This window comes from Panthera leo, chromosome B3, assembly GCF_018350215.1.
Source record: "Panthera leo isolate Ple1 chromosome B3, P.leo_Ple1_pat1.1, whole genome shotgun sequence".
In the NCBI taxonomy this organism is placed as follows: Eukaryota; Metazoa; Chordata; class Mammalia; order Carnivora; family Felidae; genus Panthera; species Panthera leo.
Window position 1 is genome coordinate 137,401,522 of NC_056684.1, and position 20,427 is coordinate 137,421,948.

Genomic DNA, 20,427 nt, shown 5'->3' on the forward strand with positions numbered 1-20,427 from the left:
TCAGGGTCACGGCCACGGCCTTCTGCATTGCTCTGGGCCATCAGAGGCCAAGAGGTGGAGGGGCAGGGGGGAGCACCCCCCCCCCCCCGCCCCTGCACAGGGTGCCCAAAATTCTGTGAGCTGGTATAGTCCTGGGTCCTGCTTGTCATCTTTCTTTTCCTTCAGGGATAGCACGCTATCACTCGTCACTTTTCGCTGCCGTCACCGGCCCTGCCTTCAAGCATCACCCTTACGCTTCTGACCCACAGCATCTAACCCGCTGTCATTGTGTTCTCAGTGTCTAGAGCGAGAGCGACTGAGCTGAGTGAGGGCTGGTGTTGCTCCTCTGTGTTGACAGCTCAGGGGCCTCTCCACTAGCATCTGGGGTTGGGACGTGGCTTCCCGCTAAGCGGTTGCCAGAAAAGTGACACGTTCCTGTTCTCGCTCCCCAGGGCGGGGGGGGGGGGTGGGGGGTGGGCCGCAGACCCAGGCAAAAATCCCACAGGACCCGCAAGCTGCTAGGAACCTTCCCACCCACAAATAGACGCCATACGTGAAACTATATGGACTGAGCGTATCTACACACAGAGGATATAAACATTCTATGCATCACTCCCTAGTCGCACATAGGGCACCTTTAGGATAAATAGGCTAAGACGACACCATATAAAAAGTGGTTTTGTTTGGGGGGCATCAATGCAGTATTTTCACCGAGGCAGCTGTGCCGGTCGCAGCCTGCCTCTGCTTCCAGTTTCCTGGGCCCCCTCGGAAGGAGCCCTGGGGCGGATGGAGGGCTGGAGGAGAGAGTCACCTGCGTGGCCCGGCGGGTTAGGTGGGCGGGGGGCCATCGTAGCGCAGCATGAACTTGAAGGAGCGGGCGAAGTTGTTGGCCAGCGTGCAGCTGCGGTTCTCTTCCCCGACCGGAAGCAGGAACAGCAGCAGCAGGAACAGCAGGAACAGCAGCTGCAGGGGGAGAGCCACACAGCACACCTTCCGGAAGAGGGGCCCGAGTCCTCGCCACCGCGGAGCCTGCGGAACCAAAGCAGGACGTGTGAGTGCGCTCGGGGTGGGGGGTGGGGGGGCTCTGAGCGGGAGGGGAGGGCAAGCCGGCCGTACCGGTCTCAGTCTTCCCGACTGTCAAGTGGGGCTAAGGTCGGTTTCGCCAGAAACCAAGGTGTCTGGTTTGCTCAAACCATTCAAGGCAGGAAGGGTAGGGAAAAAACACAGAGCTCCGGGCTTTGCCTGTTCTCATATAAATCCTCGCCGGGCGTGTGAGAGCCCCGGCCGTAAATCTTGAGAAGGTCACTCAAGTCCTCCAAAGCTCAAACTTCTCATCTCTAAACGGGGGGGGGGGGAAACGGTACCCACCTGACAGGTCTTTCTGAGGATTACGGGAGATACAGCAGGTGCCCAAGGCTGCGGCCACGATTAGTACGATCACTCACACGATCCCTACCTAAGTCAGGGTCATCACCACCGTGCTCTTCACCATCGCTCCCTCCTCCTCCTCCTCTTTCTCCTCCACCCTCTTCACCATCCAAGCCACCAGTATCACCCGAGGGCCAGACTCCCAGGTCCAAATGCCTAGAGTCCACGAAAGTGGCCAAAGGCCATTTCCGAAATTCCAGAGGGACCGGTGAGGTTGTGGCTTCATGGGATGTCCTCACCGCCAAGGAGTGCAGGAGAGGAGAAAGTCGGGAAAGGAGAGCACCGCCCCCCCCCCCCCCCCCCGCCCGGCGAAAACACAACGTGGTGCAGGGTAGGGGCCTGACTGGGAGGAGCCAGGCTGACTAGGTCCCAGTGCAGACTCTGTCACACAGCATCTACGTGCCCTGGGGAGGGTCGATAACCTCTCCGAGCCTGTCTCCTTCTCTGATAAATGGGGATAGAACACCTGCCCCCATCTGCGGCGAGGACTCTGCCGGGTGCACGGATTTCAGCAGGGACTCAGGAGCGGGGGGCAGTAAGTCACCCGAACAGCTGAGTGAGCGTGAGTTCCCACGGCCACTGGGCCGGGCCACACCTGGCCGGTGCATGCTCCTGCCCACCTGCTTGGTTCATGCGGGGCTGCCTCAGCCTGCGTGGACTCTGACTTGACTCCTTGACATTTCGCGCTGACGCCGCCTGATTCCAAATCTCTGACCCGTCCGGGAGAAAGAAAGAGCGACAAGAAGAAGCTACAGGTTCACTCTAGCCTGGCTTTGCACCAAATTGAAAACCTGTAATCAATGGTCTCCCAAACGGGGAATCTGTTTACAGGGTCCTTGTGTTTGCGCCTACATTCTCAGAGCTAACCCTCGGCTTACTGAAGCCAGGAGCGGTGTCTTGGCCACGATCCTCTGGGGAAAACATCTCTGAAGGTCCAAAGCGTGTTTGCATTTACAAGTGTTGACGAGGGGGTGGTCTGTTTCAAAAGACTCCTGCTGCCTACCCAGTGGCTGTTCATTTAGAGCTCACATCTTCACTTGGAGGGACCTGAATTCTAAAACGCTCTTTGAATTAAAAGACACGTTTTAATATGACCCTCAAATGCTTAGAACACACACACACACACACACAGAGGCATGAACTACCTTTCAAGAAGCCCACGAAGAAGTTGACAATCTCAGCTCTTCCCAGATCTGGGAGCTGCTCTGTGCCTCAGTTTGCCCACAGAAAGGACTACGTGTGTTCCACCCAGTTAAAACTATCCGAAGAGAGAAGGGGCTTCCTCGGGAAGCGATAAACTCCTAATCCCTAAGGGTATGGAGGCCGAGGGTAGACAGCACATGTAGTGGGGCAGAAAAAGGACACGTAATATTGGGTAACTAAATGCTTGGGGGTCCTTCGGGATCTCACACGAATCTGAGGCTCTAGAGTTTTGAGGAGTTCAGGCAAGATGAGTTTATCACAGTAAATGGGGCCTGATTTTCTAGCATCTTCTACCATTGATGAAAACAAAGGTGGTGTGAGGAAAAGAAAAGGTTTAGAGTCCTGGTTCTACCTTGGTTCTATGGCATCCTAGCTGTGTGACCTAGGATAGGGCATTCAGCCTCTCTGAGCCTCGGTTCCTTCATCTGTCGGGGGAAAAGAGGGAATGAAACCTGCCTACCGAGGTCATAAGGATAAATGAGGCAATGCACGCTACGCTCAATAAATGCTCACTCCCTTCCTCCTCTAGCCGATGGATACAGGGGCAGACAGGTACGTCATTGAGCCCCACAAGCTCCTCCCTCCACCAGATGCCAGGGATCAGACACCAGCAATCTCCACAGGCCCTTCGGAAAGAAAAGCACTGCCCTCCTTCAATGCCAGCTCTTGGCCCCTCCAAGGCCCTCACATCCTCCCGCCACCGGACCTTTGCACAGGCCATCCCTCTGTCTGAAATACTAATTTCTCTCCTTTCTCCAGTGCACCTGGTTAACTCCTGCCAATCACTCTAATTTCAGCTTGTGAGTGGCTTCCTCGGGGGGACCTTCCCTGCCATAGACCAAAACAGCCCCGTTAACACATTTTCACAGCCCCAGTACCTTCCTCCGGATTACTGATTAAAGTCTATGTTCCCCTTGACTCCTCAGAGGCGTGGTCCACATTAACTTTGCCCATTGCTGTATTCCCAGCGGTGTCCGACAGGTACGTGCTGAGCGAAGGAAAGGGTCCTTCCCTGCCTGTGCCTCTGACCGTCTGCTCCCCGCCTTGGCGCCCATGGTGTAACCACACAGATGCTCGCTGACCGCTCTCTGTGGCTGTTCTCGCTGTCTGGCTGTTCCACCAAACGCCCTGACCACAACGCCCAGGCCCAGATGTCGGTTCTCCTCCCTGCCCACGGCCTCCCTGCGCTCTGGCACAGCTCCGGGACGTGGGCTCCCTGCGTCCATTTCACCAAGGATCTTTCACGAGCATCGTCCGGTGCCCGGGCTCCGCCCACCATCCTGCATGGTGTTCTCACAAGAAACAACTCAGCAACAACACCGACAACGACAGTCACCCTGGGCCCGAGTTGTCGGTCAGCCTGGGCCTGTCGGATCTGGTCCCACCCTGACCTGGGTCCCCGTGTGTAGAAGTCACGCTGTGTCACCTCTGGGGCTTTCAGGGGCTTTCCTGGGAGCTGGCTGGGGCTCGTGTGCTGGGCCAGCACCCAGAGTGATGGGCAGGGGCCAGCTTTTCTCTGGCAATTCAAGATGGGCCAGTCCCCAGGCCGCCAGGAAGCCCTCACTAGCCATTTGTGTAGTCCCTGAAGGTCCCTCTTAGGACCCTCTTGGACTGCAGCGCCCCGTGCTGGCTGGCTTCCTCCCTGGGTTCCCCTCAGGAGGGGGCTGTGTGTGGGGCCCACTGCATTTCCCTGGCTGCACCAGTGAGTCTTAGGGAGACCAGGGTTTCCCGGGCCAGGGCCTGCTCACAATGCCTGTGATAATTTCTTCACTAATGGCTCAGTCCTGGAGCCCAAGATTCACTCCCGTGAGAATTCAGAGGCTCTGGATAGTTGCCCCATGGGGACAAGATGTCAGTGGCTGGGGTGGGGCTGGGTTCGTTGTATCTCCTCCCTGGGGTGGCTCTGCACGTGATAGTCAGGCCATAGAACTGTATTTTTCCAGCACCTTGAGTTGGTTTTGGAGAGGGATGGGAGATGAGGCCTTCTGAGCTGGCCTTTTGGAGGTGGTTTAGGTAACTGGTGGGAAGTTCCTCTGGATGGAATGACTGGAGATTTTGTTATTACTCAAGCAAGGACAGAGCCTCATTTGGGAACAGATGTATGGCCATCTGGCTCATTTCTCTTCCCTTTCCCTCCCTTCCTACCCTCACGATTTCTCATCTAAGATCCATCATGACCAGGCTCTGAGCTTAGGAGCAGAACCAAGGTCGGTGAGGGTCTAGGATGACCCAGAGGCGTCCGGCTTGGGAAAGTGGGTGGTCATGATGCTGTCCACTGATACGGGGACTGGGGTTTGTTTGGGTGCAGGGAATACAGTGAGGTCAGCTTTGGCCATGCTGCGTCCGAGGGTCTAGAGGACTCCTGGGTAGACGTCCAGCAGGTGGTTGGGACTTTGGGGCTGAAGGCAGAAGGGAGACCTGGCCTGGAGAGATGGAGCTGAGGGGCCCAGAGTCAGGGAACAAAGCCACGGTAGCAGAAGGAACCATCCAGATGAGTCATGGGGAGAAAGAGGCTGCAGAAAACCCCATGATACATACAACCACTGAAGAAAGAGGCACTGTACTTCAGTGTTTCTAAGCAGCGCCCCGCAGATTACTTCTTAATTACAAAAAAAAATGACGGCGCTGTCCAGGGGAGAAGCCCAGCAGCCACCCCCTTAATCACGTGCTCAGAGTTAGCATCAGGGATGCTGGGGCCCTACCGACACCGGGGGTCTCCCGGGAAGATGCGCTAAGAGCCCAACATCGCCCGTGACGTTCCTGCCAGAAATGCACAACCTGACTCCAATCACAAGCACGTATCAGGGAAACGTACTTTGAGGGACATTCCATCACATCTCTGACCTGTGCCCAAGGTCAAGAAAAACTGAGGGATACCTCTAGCCTAGAGGAAAGAAAAGGCATGCAGCAACTGAATGCAACGGGTTGATCCTGGATTGGATCCCTCGCTGGGAAGAGAAGCCTATAAGAAAGACCCGAAGTGGAATACTAAGACGATGGCGTATTACCCCGTGACCAAAGGAATGGAGTTCCCGAGCAACAAAGAAACCCGTGCAGGAATCTCAGATGCATGTTACTGCGTGAAAGAAGCCAATCTGAGAAGGCTACGGACTGATTCCAACCGTATGACATTCCGGAAAAGACGAAACCATAACGACAGCAAAAAGATCGGCGGTTGCCAGGGGATGGGTGGGTGGAGCAGGGAGGAGTTTTGCGGGCAGTGAAGCTGTTCCGTGTGACACACCACGGTGGATACGTGCTATTACACATGTGTCCGAATCCATAGAATGCATGATGCAAAAAGTGAACCCCAGAAAACCCTAAACTATGGGCTTTAGTTAACCGTGATGAGCCAGTGGAGATTCGTCGACCGTAACCGATCTATCAGACTGATGCAAGATGCGAGTGGTAAGGGAAACGGAAGAGGGGTGGAGGAGAGGGGCTACCTGGGAACCCTCTGTAGGATCTGCTGAGTTCTTCTGGTAAACCTAAAACTGTTCCAAAACCAAAATGCCCGTTAATTTTTTAGAAGGCCATTGAGGCACCTTTGCAAATCTCGACTAGGGACTCTGTGTTAAGTAATCGGGTGTCATCAACACTGAGTTTTATCCACACTGATTCTGATCACGGAAAAAAATAAAACAAGGAGAGAGGCCCCCACGATGGAATGTGAGGACGGCCAGAGCGGCTGTGGGCGGGGAGTGCGGTCACCCATCCAGGCTGCCCAGAGGCCAGCCGCGTGGAGGGCAGAAACACAGCCACCGGGCTTACTGAACGGGCAGCTACCGTTACCTCACGGGCGTGAGCTTCAGAGGAGTGGGGGGCGGGGAATCAGAAGGCAGGCGGGCTGGGTGACGGGAGGATAAAGACAGAGTAAATACAGGTGACAGTTGTCTGGATTTCTGAAGTCAAAGACAAGTTTCAAACAGCTGATGTCTGAAGAGTTAACGCTGATTCTTTCACACATCAGCGATGGCCAGTGGCTTCTAGGCTTGGCAGATGGACAGACACACAGGGCCCTGGGACAACACAGCACGTGGGTCGAGGCCCGTCCCGGGCTCTCTCCTGTGGGAGCTCAAAGACTGCACTGCCCCAGCAAGGCCCAGCCCTTTGACGAAGGAAGGGCCAAATTTAGCCCCCAGAGTTGCACAGTGAATCACAAGGGGAACACTGTCAAGTCGCATCTCCTCTGTTCCAGTCCCAACTGGGCCCGTCGTCACATACGGAGAAGGGGCCAAGAGGCCGTGCTTCTCCCACTAAAAAGGAGAAGGTGGTCGTGAGGGGCAAAGACCGGGCACATGAGTGTTCGAGAGCAGCGCCTGGCACCCAGGAGAGATTTTTTAAAAAATCATAGTCATCGTGAGAGAGAGTTCCCATCTAACCTGGAAAACTCGGTAAGGCTTCCTTAGATGTGGTATCTGAGTATTTCGCGTGATCGAAGGTGCTCACTGTGAGACGGGTCATGATTTCACACGCCGCTAAGAAAGGAAACTACCATGACGGAGCGTCCGACTGGAGCCCCCCACAAAGCTGGGAAGCCGGGGGGCCGCGCCTTCAACATCAGGGAGATCGAGAGCAAGTCCCACCTCACGGAAAGGGGAAGCGAGGAAATACGACGCGTTAGCTTGGCACTGGGTGGAGGGAGGGGGGTAAGACCCTTCCCCGAGAACGTGAGCCCCTAGAGCTCCCAGGGGCTGGGTGTCGGAATCCACGCGGTCGCTGTGGGCCGAAGGAAAACACAACAAAATACCGCCCTGCCAGCAAAGATTTTCGATTTCGAGAAATCTCAGGTGGATAGTGTCCTGGGTGGTGGAGGGAAGCAAACCCAAATCCTCACGGGAAGAACTCGATCGTAATAAGTCACCCGGATTCCAGAAATGTGAAAATGTGAAAAGTCACGACGAGCCTTAGAACCTACGAAATGCGATCCGGTAAATAAAACGCTCGCCATCTGGGTCCCCATCCCGAGAGGCCACACAGCGTGCATGGGAGGGCAGTGTTTGCTCTCCACTCCTGCAAAACGGCACGCTGGCTGTGGCCCGGTTTACCCAGGCCAAAGAGACACATTTGCAAATCTGTGCTTGGACGCAAAGCTTGTCCCAAGTAGACTTGAGAGTGGCTTGGACGCCACTGCCCTGGGCGGATGCGGGAATACGGTCCCCTCACGGCCCACGTGCAACTTAAAAAGCAATTACAGGGGCGCCGGGGTGGCTCAGTTGGTTGGGCATCTGACGGCGGCTCGGGTCATGATCTCGCCGTTCCCAAGTTCGAGCCCCACATCGGGCTCTACGCCAACAGCTCAGAGCCCGGAGCCTGCTTCGGATTCTGTGTCTCCCTCTCTCTCTCTGCCCTTCCCCGCACTCGCACTCTGTTTCTCTCTCTCAAAAGTAAATAAACACTTACAAAAATTAAAAAAGATAAAAAAAGCAGTTACATTTCATGTGCTGAATGCTGCAGGCAAACGTATCCGGGGGCACTGAGCTGGCGAGGGCGTAGGCAGGCTGCAAATTTAATAAATCTTAATTACCGTGTTTATACAAACAAACAGGCTGAAGCCATTGACGTAGTTGGAGCTTCCAGTGACTTTGTGCAGAGAGGAAAAAAAAAAAGTGCAGAGAACCAACTGTTCATAAATAATTAGCTTTGGGGCAGTTTTTTTTTTTTTTCTTTTGGACTAAAAATAACATATGAAATGTTTTTTAAGGTGGCCAGATTACAGCCTCTGAAGACAGCACTGTCACCCTGTCAGCGTGTGTGTGTATATGCGTCTGTGTGCACACACACAGGCCGCAGAAACAACACAAGAAGCACACCCAAGGGAGGGGTCTCCCCCCCACTCCAGGGGTGTCATTGTTCCCTTTGTCCTCCGAGGGATAGAAGCAGGGGCGGCGTCTGCAAAGTCTTCAGGGTCCTCATTTACCTGGCAATCGAGAACCTACTATGCGCAGAGTTACAAGGACTCTGTCGACCACCAGCTTGGCGGACCCTCGTTGTGTTCCTTGGAGAGCGTGGCTAAGTGGCTCGTCGACAGTCACGCACGCTAATGGCGGATCCGAGATTCAAATCCGGTGCGTCAAGCTGTGGTTCTCGAAGTGGGGTCCCAGGCCAGCAGCGTCAGCGTCACTTGGGAACTTGCTAGGAATGCAGATTCTTGGGCCGTCTCCGCCCTAGTGGACCAAAAACTCAGGGTGGGACCCAGAAATCGGTGCCTAAGCTGTCGTATAGATGAGCCCGAGATGGCCTCCGCACACGGCCTTGCAGGTTGCTTCTTTCCTCGTGGACGGGCTTCACGAAAGCCAGGTGGCCAGCCGCAAACTCAAATTGTTACACATCCGATTATTTTATGTTACTATTATTTTTTTTTTAACTTTTTAAAGTTTACCTATTTTGAGAAAGAGAAGCATGAACGGGGTAGGGGCAGAGAGAGAGGGGAGAGAGAGACAGAGAGAGAGAGAGAATCCCAAGCAGGGCTCCAACTCACGAACTGCAAGATCATGACCTGAGCCAAAATCAAGAGTTGGACGCTTAAACGGGGCGCCTGGGTGGCGCAGTCGGTTAAGCGTCCGACTTCGGCTCAGGTCACGATCTCGCGGTCCGTGAGTTCGAGCCCCGCGTCGGGCTCTGGGCCGACGGCTCGGAGCCTGGAGCCTGCTTCCGATTCTGTGTCTCCCTCTCTCTCTGCCCCTCCCCCGTTCATGCTCTGTCTCTCTCTGTCCCAAAAATAAATAAAAAACGTTGAAAAAAAAAATTAAAAAAAAAAATAAATAAATAAATAAATAAATAGAAGAGTTGGACGCTTAACCGACGGAGCCACCCAGGCACCCCTACGCACCCGATTATTTTACACAGAGCCCGGATAAGCGTGTTTTTTAGCCATTTAGAGCTTGCCCGTTTCGCATACCCCACAAAGCCGTGCCCGGTATCTGCCGGCCGCAGATAAGACACAACCTGTAGCTATGAGGACCCCAGTCCACCTTTGCCCTTCAGAGCCCCGGACTCAGAGACGTGCCGTTCCTCCCAGCCAGGACGGGTTTGCAGTCTACCAGGGCAGGACTTGGCTCTTGTGATCACTGATGGATCCCAAGTGCCCACATCAGTCCTTGGCCCGGTCAGCTCTCAGTAAATACTTGTGGAACGAATGACGGACAGCAAATGAGCTGTGGCTGAGCCCCGAATGACAGGGCATTCCACACTAAGCCAATCGCGGACTGCCAGGAAACAGCCTGCTCGGGAGGCCTGGCCTCCCCCAGCCAAGTGTCCCCCGGCTCAGAAACATTTAGGGAGCACTCCCTGTGTGCAAGGGATCAGGGGACCCAGACATGACTCCTCCGGGTTCCCCCTGGGACCTCCAGATGGGGGCTCCCCAGTGCAGGGCTTAAAAGTATGGAAGCCCCCGGAAGCCACCGGGCTGGACTGTGTGAGCCACCCTGTCCTTCCTGATGCTCTTGCATTTCTCGAGGGGGCCCTCTGTCATTCTAAATGAGGAGGGGATTCAGGGCTACAGTCTCCCTGAGGGACCTCTACAAATGACAGTTCACCTGATCTTCAGAATTCATTCACGACGAAAGTCGGCACTGATAATTCCATTTTACAGATGGGGAAAGTCAAGCCCCAAGAGGCAAAGCCACTTGCCCAAAGCCACCAAGCTAGTTGACGCTGGGCCCCAAGCACAGCGTTGGTCTCGTGACCGCCCGGCCCAGTCCACAGGACACCCGCTCTCCTACGGACGTGAGACACAAAAACCCGCTGGAGACCAAGAAGAAATCCCAGCGTGCAAAGCGCCTGGAAACCGATCCCATGGCATTAGGGACCTCGAGGAACCCGGGGCTCTTTGGAGCAGAGACTGCTGAAGCCTCACTCTGTTCTGGGCCAGGGCTTGAAACGAGAGCTCCCTTGCAAAAGGAGACATCCATTCACATCGGGTTTTCCCTGAAGCAGGGACACCCAACAGGCCCCAGGGATGCCTTCTCCAAGGCATCCCTAGAAAGTCCAGATGATGGCCTTGGGGCCACAGCCCAGAGACCACCCGGAAGCCACATGCCTGTGCTGAAGGACTCATTCCGACCTTGCATTGCTCGGTTTCCCCACGCCTCCGTGAAGGCGGTGATGCCTCTTGGGTGTTGATGGTACCGTTAAATGAGATGCCCTCACCATGATTCAGCAGGATTTTCTGGCACACGGTGGGTGGACGACACAGAGCGTCTCAAGTAATAATGATTAGTACTCACGACTAGTGCTGCTCCCACGGTTACCACTTCGGCCTGCAAACGCCACAGGAGTGGCTCTGAGCGCTTCTCAGCGGGCGGAAGTGGAAACACCTTCCTCGTAGAGCACGCGAGGCACAACCCCCCTTTCCCCCGTTACTCCCCCACCGGCCCCCGTGTGCCCAACCACCCCTCAGGCGGCCACACGATCCAGCTGGCCTGGAGTGATCCAGGTCTCCTGGGACAGTCCTGGCTGACACCCGTTGTCACAACGTAATTGTTAATAGCGTCCTTGTTCACTCCCCACCACATCCTGGCGTGCGATGAAAAATTCCAGGGCCCCTCCTCTGTCATGCGTTTGTCACAGCTGAATACGTTCCGCACACACTCCTGAGGCCTCCCGAGGACCCCGGGGCCCGGCACAGCACAACACAGCCCGCAGCTCATTCCCCATAAACGTTCCTCAGACCTCGCGGAACCTTCCAGAAAGCCCGGGAGTCTGGCTGCAGCGCCACAGGCCTACCCACCTCCAGACGCCCTGCCCTCTAGCGTGTGGAGCCGATGGTGGACACCGTACCTTTTGGAATCCAGTCGGCTCCCCTGGAGAACTCTGTGTCTGTTATTTTCGGGAAGGAGAGGAAAAGGGGGGTGGGGGGGGGGGAGAAGTTAAGTGAGTGATACTCAAATCCCAGCAGAGCCTGTAATGGAATATTCATTTTGTCAGGGGAGTGTTTCTTTAAAACTTCTGGTCATCTGGACAGGCTGAACCAGCAGGTGATTCGATTTAATGAGCTTTTTAACGCACTTCAGGCCCAGGTGGGATTCCGTCTGGGAAGCCTGGGCCGGCGGCCACCTGGCTGGGACTGCGGTGACACCTAGTGGCCACGGCGGCCGTGGCGGGGACGGCAAAGCTAGAGCGCTGAAGCTTGGCGTCTGGGGCCTGAGGGCCCCCTCAGAGGCCGTCTCGACTGCCCCCCTCCTCGGGCTAACCCGGGTGCCTCAGTTTCCCCATCGCTTCTCGGGGAATGACAACAGTGCCCCCTCTGTAGGGTTGCTATGGGGACGCGGCATTTAATAAAGGCTGTTATTTATTACTAGTTAGCTTTATCATCGTGTTGTGTGAGGACGCACGGGGACGCAAAGGGGGAAGGTGATGGTCCACAATCGCAGAGCAAATGGGTGGAGGAGTAGGGCTGGATCCCAGGGCCCCGGGCCCCAGTCCAGCGTGCCCCTCCATGGTGCCTCCCACGGCAGGGCGTGTTTGAATGCTGGCTTACTAGCGCCGTGGCCGTGGGAGTTCGGCTCTCAGTCTCCGCTCTCCCTTTGGAGGCTGGTGTAAGGACCTGAATGGGGTCATAAAGACTTCAGCTGAGCCGCTCCTCGAACGTGAACCGTGATGGTCACTGCTGTCATTACCGGAGCGCCAGCCTCACGGGGCGGCAGGGTGGCCAGGTGACATGTTGGAAATGAAGCACCTACGACCCGCGAGCCTCCATCACTCACTCCCGAGTTTAGCGTGTGGGGCAGAGAGGATGTGGCCCAGCTACGTCTCCCCAGACGAGCTCGGGCTCAGCCACAGCCCTCCCCCCCGGGGCCTGGGACCTGCACGCCCTCGGCACCTACCAGCAGGTGGCTGGAGTCCTTGAGCTTGGACTTGTACAGCATCCACCGGTAACGCAGGTCCTCGAGCTCGTCCGAGGACCCCCTCGCTGGCCCGACACGAAGGAGGTTCTCGAAGAGACGCTGACCTTGTGGCACCCGAGCCTGCAGCTCCTGTGGGGATAGGCAGTGTCACGTGCACCTTCCAAATGGCCCAGACGGCCCCACCTGCCTGGTAAGGAGGAGCCAATCGAATTTGTCTCGAGGGGCAGCTGAAGGAACCCGTAAAGTGAGAAGCCCATTGTGCAAATTCAAGCCAAGGCCAGGCAGTCGCTCTGTGGAATGCTACAGAAGGAACTCCTGCCTGAGAGGGGCAGGTACGCTGCTGACCTCCGTGGTCACTTCCGTCTCTGACATTCTAGAACCAAGTCCTCGGAGGGTTTGACAGAAGAGTCACCAACAGGATAAGAGCCACCACGGTTGAACGTGCTTTTCTGTTGGCATTCTTAAGCCTGGCAGAGTGCTACTGGGAGCGGGCAGATTTTTCTATCAAAATATAGTACTGTGTCACCCCAGGGTGGCACTTGTTATCCTCAGGACTCCTGAGAGGTAGTGATGTGGGGGAAGGAGCAGGGCTGCAAATCTGAGCGTGTGGGTTTAAATTCTGGCCAAGGATCCTGCCTCCACCCCATCCCGCTAGCGGTGTGATATGGGCGGGTTGCGCAGCTTCTCAGAACCGACTAGAACGTGAACTCTTTAAGAGCAAGGAGGCCTAAACGGGGGCAGCCGCAAGTAATCTCTGATACGGCTGGAGTTGGATGGTGGTGGCGAGAAATGAGCGTCACAGCCAAATGAGAGACAAGAGGGACGCAAGGACTTCCTCATCGTAGGTAATTGGACCAAACTTCTCACCGAGGGCAAAGTATTAGAAACACTTAAGCATCATCAAAGAGTTAACAAGAGAGCAAGACCCATCAGGCTAAACCCTGGGAAAGGGTGAAACCCAAAGAAGTAAGGCCGGTGTTCAGACCGGCTTTTGTCTGCGGGACATTTGTCGATCTGGAAGAAACAGTTGTGAAACAGATCACACTTTGGGAAACCTCATGGGGCTATGGAGACAAAGGTCAAGGTCTGGGCTCTGCAGGGATAGAGACTTTGATAATCTGCTTCCCCTTTGGCTGAGATTCCTAAAGGTGAATCAGAAGTAAACTCACACTTGGGGCACCCGGGTGGCTCAGTCGGTTGAGCGTCCGACTTCAGCTCAGGTCATGATCTCACGGTTTGTGAGTTCGAGCCCCGCGTCGGGCTCTGTGCTGGCAGCTCAGAGCCTGGAGTCTGCTTCAGATTCTGTGTCCCCCTCTCTCTCTGTCCCTCCCCCACTTGTGCTCTGTCTCTCTCTCCCTCTCTCTCTCTCTCTCTCTCTCTCTCTGCCTCTCAAAAATAAAGAAACATAATAAAAAAAAAAGAAAAAAGAAAAGAAGTAAATTCACACCTTGAGTGGACTAAAGTCCAGCCCAGGTCACCAGTGGTCCAGGGAGCCTCAAACTTTGAACTTGGACTCACTGGTTTCAGAACAATAAAGTCCTCCTTGCCTGGCAGTCACAAACAAAATTCTCTCTGGAGAAGAGGTGATCCTGAATCTCAAATTACCCCTACATCTATTTCGTCAAATGCAATGCCCAGCACACAATCAAAGCAGCCTCATATATACAAGACACTGATAACAAGAACAAGCAGAAACAACATGTAAAAGAAATGTTCCTAAAATGACTTGAGAATTATTAGATGCACTATATAAAACAGCTACCGTGCTTGAAGAATTAAAAACCAGACTCAGCAGGGATCTGGAAGCTACAAAAAGTGACAGAGTAGCATTTCAAAAGAACCAGGTAGAAATTCTAGAACTGGCAAATACAATATCAAAAGCGAAAGGCTTAACAGACGTGTGTAATAGTGAATGAGACACAGTGAAAGAGAGAATTAGTAAACCGGAAGGTAGTGTAGAAAAACTCTCCAGAATGCAACAGGAAGAGAGGGGATGAACAAAACACAAGAGAAGGTAGGAGACATAGAGCCCACAGAGAGAAGGAATAACATGTGTCTAAGCAGCGTCAAAGCAGGAGAGGAGAAAGGGGATAAGGCAAAGGCAATATGTTAGTATCAGAGAATTCTCTAGAATTTTCCGGAAAGACTCTAGACTACAGATTCCAGTATCCAGATGAATCCCAAGTAAGAAAAATAAAAAGACATCCAAACCCTAACATATCCTAATAAAACTGCAGAGAAATAAGGAAAAAGAGAGGTAAGCTGGGGCCCGGATGAGAAAGGCTTTGTGTGATACGTTTGGGAGGCTGGACTCTATACTGAAAGGTTTACATCAGGGGAAGGATAAAGTCACATTCATGATGCTAAAGGTCACTCTAGCCGCAGAATGAGCCAGGACCTGGATGGGGGCCCATCAGGAAGAAAGAAGGCCAGCTGGGAGGCTGTTGCCATAATCAAGGTCAAAAGTATCTAGATTAACATAGTGGTAGTAAGAGGAGACAGAAACAAAACATTCCCAGGACGTGGAATCCAAGAGGGCTTGGTGACTATTTAGATATGGGTGTGAAGGAGAAAGATCTGTGGTAGAAGGACTGCAGAAATGGCCATGACGCCCCATCTTGCCTCCCCACCATATTCATGACCTTTGCAATATGACTTTGAGTCCTTCCTACCAAGAGGTGGAGTCTGTTTTCCCTCCCCGTGAACATGGGTTGGCCCTGTGACCTTTTTTGTCCAACGGAATCCAGGGCAAGTAATACGCCAGTTCCTACTCGAGGCCTCAGAAGCCTCGAGCGCTCCCACTTGTCCTCTGAGACGACGCCTCTGCCACAAGAAGCCTGGGCTGTCCCACAAGAGGATGAGGGCTGTGCGGTCCGTCTCATGCTCATCTCCCACAGCCTGCCATCCCCCCAAAGTAGAGCCACCCAGCTGACCTATAACTGATAGCAAATAAGGGAGCCCAGCCAAGACCAGAAGCTCTGCCCAGATGAGCTCGGCCTAAATTGCCAACCTTCAGAACCATGAGTCAGATAACCGTTTGCTGTTTGGAAGCTCAAACCGATGGAAGGGTTTGTTACACAGCCACGGCTCGCTGATGGATAGGAGTCGTGGTGAGGAGCGATATTGTCCAAGCTGGGGAACACAGAAGGAGGCTGAAGGAATGAATGGTTCTCCGAAAGTCCTTCGAAAATACGTGAACCAAAAAAGTTCAGAGACTATTATTTACACACGGATGAAAATGGCTCACAAGCCACGTGTGTGCTTCCTTTTGAAGAACCCCCTGGTGGCGAACACATCCGTGGGTGCAAAAGGAGGGCCGTTTTGTGGCAACAAACCTGTAGCTTCGTTTCCCTGGCCCTCAGATCCCTGGCTGCGGCCATTCTCATCGCGATGATGCTAACCAGCTTGGCGTTTTCCACCTCCAGCCACTGCTCAAAGTCCCTCAGGAGCTGGGAGTAACCTTCCCGGCTGCCTTCTTCCCGGAGCAGATTTGCCTGCAGGAATACACAGCATGACCGACGCATCAGAGGGGGCGTCAGCCTACTGGCCACGCATCCTGTGGCTTCCCTCTGGGGCAGAAGGTAGGGCTGAGGATGCCCAAAGGTGACGAGAGGGGCCTGGAGCCTGGAGAGGGAGGAATGTCTCTGTAGCCAACGCGGCCACGTTAGAAATTTAATTCTAATTCAGGTCCAGGGTCCTGCGCTGCCTCGGCCAGTGCTCAGCGCCCTCCTGGACCACCCCCCCCCCCCCCCCCGAGCCGTGACAACGGATCACCGTGGTCACCTGCTGGTCTCCTAGCGGCAGCCACCACCGTTCCTCACCAGGAAGGCTATCACAGTGGTTCCCCTTCCTCCACACCTGTCCCCCTCCGGGCTCTGTGGCCAGAGCGACCTGTCTAAAATGCAAGTCCATTCAGCGAGGCCCTTGCCAGTGCCTACTGCGCTTTCTGTAAACCCTGACTTAATTGCCTGCGGTTCCCACTTCCTCACTCCTCAAAATGTGCCCGGAAGCCCAGCGGCATGGGCGTCACCCGGGAGCTTCCAGAAATGCGGAATCCTGGGCCCCGCCCCAGACCTGCTGAGCGGAAGGTGCGTTCTCCCACGATCGGGGTGCACGTTACCGCGTGCAAAGCTCTGCGCTGGGTCGGAAGTTCCTGCAGGTTGGAAGCGATTCTGTTTCACTCCCTTCTGTTTCACTCCCGGCTGCACCCCGGCTCCAAGTGCGGGCCCCAGGGCACAGTAACGCTCAGTGATTTGGGAAGGGGCGACACAAGGATACATGGGAGAATGGGAGTGGAGGTGTCGTTTTCGAAGGACAAGGGAGGATGGGTCTTTTCAACGCGGTTCCTTTTTTTAAAAGCCGTCGGGAGAAGGGGTGAGCGATACAAGATGGTTGGGTTAGTTCTTTTGAACAAAATGCGGCTTATGGCACACAAAAAAGGTAGCCCTCTCGCGCGATTTCAGTTTGCAGTGTGGGGCCAGCAGGAAGCCGTCAGCCCTGCGAGGGGCGAGGTTTCCGAGGGGTGGGGACCTGTCTGCCCAAGCGACACTTCTGACCTTCCCCCTGGCCCGGGTCTGGGGCCTCTGAGTCCCTCTGTCCAGCGGCACACCCAGGAGAGGACACGGCCGAGTCCTGAGTTGAGCACGCGGCCGCAGGCAGGGAGGGGGCTTGGGGGAAGGCCACCCACCGTCCCTCCCTCCGGGTCTGCCGTCTCCCTGGAAGGCCCCCCTGGGCAGACTCACCCGGCGGCGCCGCCCGGAAAGAGGCTCCGCGGGATCGATGAGAAACCCAGTCTTTGGGATGTTGTTGGTGAAAATCGTTTTCTTCCCCGAGTCCACTTCCGTCCTGTGCAGCTGCTGGTTTCTGATGAGGCTGAGAAGACACCCAGCCCAGTCACCGTGGCGCTGTGATGGGGACTCACTGGGTCACAGAAGCAACAGACTGGGGGCACCACGGGGTAGGAGCCGACTTCTGGGCCTCGCAAGTCAGCGACCATCCTTCGGGTTCGTCGGAACGTTCCCAAGGCTCCAGTTCCCTACTCGAGACCCGCGTCACCCTGCCGTTAAAGTGCACACGCCCATCGGCGCGGGGGAGGCCCAAGCCTGGAGGGGCTGCAGGCTGACCCCCCCCAAGCCGGGACACCTCCCTGGTCCCACTGCTCCCGCTAGAATCGCCCCTGGGCCAGACTGGAGATACACGGGGGCACCTGACGCCATGCTTCTACGGGCCCGCTGAGCTCTCCCCCTGGCGAAGCGGGGGTGTCGCCTGAGACCAGGCTCGGAGCGGGGGACCCTCACCTCAGCAGGCTTTCCTCCAGCAGCTTCAGAGCCTGCCACGACCCCACCAGTTCCTCCAGCTCCTCCTGGACCAGAGCAGCCCCTTCCGGAGAAGACTTCTTCATCACCAGCCGGCCATAGGCTTCGACCAGGGGCAGCTGGGCCTCCTTCTCCGGGAATTCAGCCAGCAGCCTCTGAGGGACACACGCACACACGCACACATGCACACACGCACACACACTCAGTGAGCTCTGGGGACAGGGGTCTCTGTTCCCCAGTGTGGGCTCTTTGGCCTCCCAAGCCTGCTTTTGGGGACGTAAGTGAAGGCACGGGCATCCCCGTGGGGAAAGCCATCCCACCTCGACTTCGACCTCCCGGGACGGGGCGTCCCACGGGCCCGCCTCCTCCTGATGTGACTCCAGCTTCTGGGTGACCACGGCGATCCACTGTCGGAGCTCCAGCAGCTCGTGGCTGAAGGTGCAGTGTTCCCTCACACTCTGCTGACACCTGTCCATGAGGTCCTGCAGCACAGCCCAGGGGGCCCAGGGCGCTCTGAGTGCAGGCAAAGGTGGGACCCCGGGCCACCCCATCCTGCAGGGCCCCCAGACCTTCCCTGGGGCAAGACGGCCCCCAGGGCTTCCCAGCCAGCGGGAACATGAGACGCTGGTCCTCCCTTGTACACAGGACAGGGATTTACTCTGGCAGGACCAACTCTGGTTTAAAGTGTCTCTAAGCCTCCTATTCAAAAAAATTTTTTTAACGTTTATTTATTTTTGAGGCAGAGAGAGACAGAGCGTGAACGGGGGAGGGTCAGAGAGAGAGGGAGACACAGAATCCGAAGCAGGCCCCAGGCTCCCAGCCGTCAGCACAGAGCCCGACGCGGGGCTTGAACTCACGAACCACAAGATCGTGACCTGAGCTGAAGCTGGACGCTTCACCGACTGAGCCACCCAGGTGCCCCTAAAGTGCCTCTAAGCCTTCTTAACTTTTATGTGGATGTTACCACGTCTGGACGAGGGTGTGGACGATCAGAGCTCCTGTCCACCACTGGCGTGGGTGTAAATCATATACCACATGGGGAAACCAGAGGTCAGTATCTACTAAGACTGCACACAGGCATCCCTACGACCCAACCCTGTCGCCCCTGGGCAGACACCTAACAGATACAAACATATCGTCACCAAAAGGCCCGCATGCGGTGTCACTTGTAACAGGAAGAGACAGGAAAGCACCCAAGTGCCCGTCGGCAGAAGTATGGATGAATATGTTGAGGTATAGTCACACGCTGGGATATTTTACAGCAGGAACGAGCGGTCTATGCAACAGTCATTATAATACAGCATTGCGGGTGAATTTACAGCCGGCGTGTGGATAGCTACGAGCCAGATACACACAGAAAACCATTCTGTGCGATTCAATTAAAATAACGTATAAAGTCAGGCAAACCCAACCCAGGGTGTTCCAAGTCAAACATCAGGGTTGCCTTCAGGCACCAGGAGTGGCGGGCAGTGGCTGTGGGGGGGCCCCAAGGGGCTTGGGGGAGCCAGTATCCTTCTGTGTCATGATCTGGGTGCTGAGAACGTGGATGTGTCCAGTTTTTAAAAATGCATCGAACCGCACAGGTAGATGTTCTCTTTTCTACATACGATGATGCTTCGACAGAGAGTTTTTGAAAATGGTCCTGCTTTTTTTCCCCTCTCCTCTGGGTCAGCCCTTCCCAACTCTCAGGCTGGGGCCTTGTTCTTCTCCGTCCTCAGGAAAGGAAGGGGCCTGTGCTCTTGGTCACCCGACCTGGGGCCCTCTGAGCCCCTCTCTCCCCACCCACTGCAGGCCAGTCAGACCCCAGGGTCTTGCTGTGACCCCTGGCTTGGGCCACTACAGGCCCTGCCCTCCTTCATTCCAGATACCGGCTGACGCCCGCCCCTGAACACCAGGCCCCCTAGAACTGGGGAGACAGAGAGGGTGTGTCCCAAGTCTCTGCCACAAATCAGTGATGAGAGCCTGAACAGTTACCTGAGTCCACTTCTCCGCACTGTTGCTACCATAGCCCCTGTCCCCATGCACCAATGTCAAACCCAATGCTTTCAATGGCCTCCGATTGCTTAGTGGGGTCTGTCTCCCCCGGGGGGGGGGGGGGGGAGACGGAAAATGGCCTGGGCTGTGGGGAAAGGACTTATTAGAACTTACTAGGTTTAAAAACCCCTGAGTGGGGCACCTGGGTGGCTCAGGAAATCTTGTGGGCGGTGGGGCAGTTCTGCATTGTGGGAGCCGGATGAGGGCACCTGTCCCTCTCCCTGTATCTGCAGGGGTCACCCCTGCTCTATCATGGTCACAGCGACCAAAACCCCCTATGAGCTTCCAGGAGGCGTGGCTCCACCGAGGGAGGCCCGTTGGTCTAAGCGATGCGTGAGGTCTAGATGAACTGATTCAACTCCACCTAATAAATTAGCAGCTAGTGGTCTCAAGGTGGAGGTGGGGGAGTAGAGAACTAGGAAATCACCATCCCTGCCCTTTGGGGGCCCACAGAGCCCAGAGAAACAGCAAACACCAACTTCAATGCCTCTATCCAATGATGAGCCAGATTGATCGTGACAATAGTTAATAAGGAGCATTACCTGAGTATGATTAGCGGTTGCAGAACGCTAACATTCCAGTTCAATCGCGCTCTTTAATTGTTGCCTAAACACTTCTTC

General features: G+C 55.3%; 1 protein-coding gene across 4 annotated transcripts in view; it reads right to left on the bottom strand.

The window, feature by feature from the left end:
* Positions 1-644: 644 nt before the first annotated feature.
* The window catches only part of SYNE3 (spectrin repeat containing nuclear envelope family member 3), a 90,114-nt gene continuing 70,331 nt past the window's right edge, over positions 645-20,427 (bottom strand). For 2 of the 4 annotated variants that reach the window (XM_042944213.1, XM_042944214.1), the window contains exons 12-18: positions 18,094-18,255; positions 17,756-17,928; positions 17,201-17,330; positions 15,794-15,952; positions 12,438-12,587; positions 11,392-11,430; positions 645-1,008 (exon numbers count right to left, since the gene is read on the bottom strand). In XM_042944213.1, the coding sequence (XP_042800147.1) occupies positions 808-1,008; positions 11,392-11,430; positions 12,438-12,587; positions 15,794-15,952; positions 17,201-17,330; positions 17,756-17,928; positions 18,094-18,255 (1,014 nt within the window). In that variant the 3' untranslated portion in view covers positions 645-807. Of the gene's footprint in view, positions 1,009-7,978; positions 8,778-11,391; positions 11,431-12,437; positions 12,588-15,793; positions 15,953-17,200; positions 17,331-17,755; positions 17,929-18,093; positions 18,256-20,427 lie in introns of those variants that run through there. The other 2 variants (XM_042944216.1, XM_042944215.1) reach the window with 2 other exon arrangements.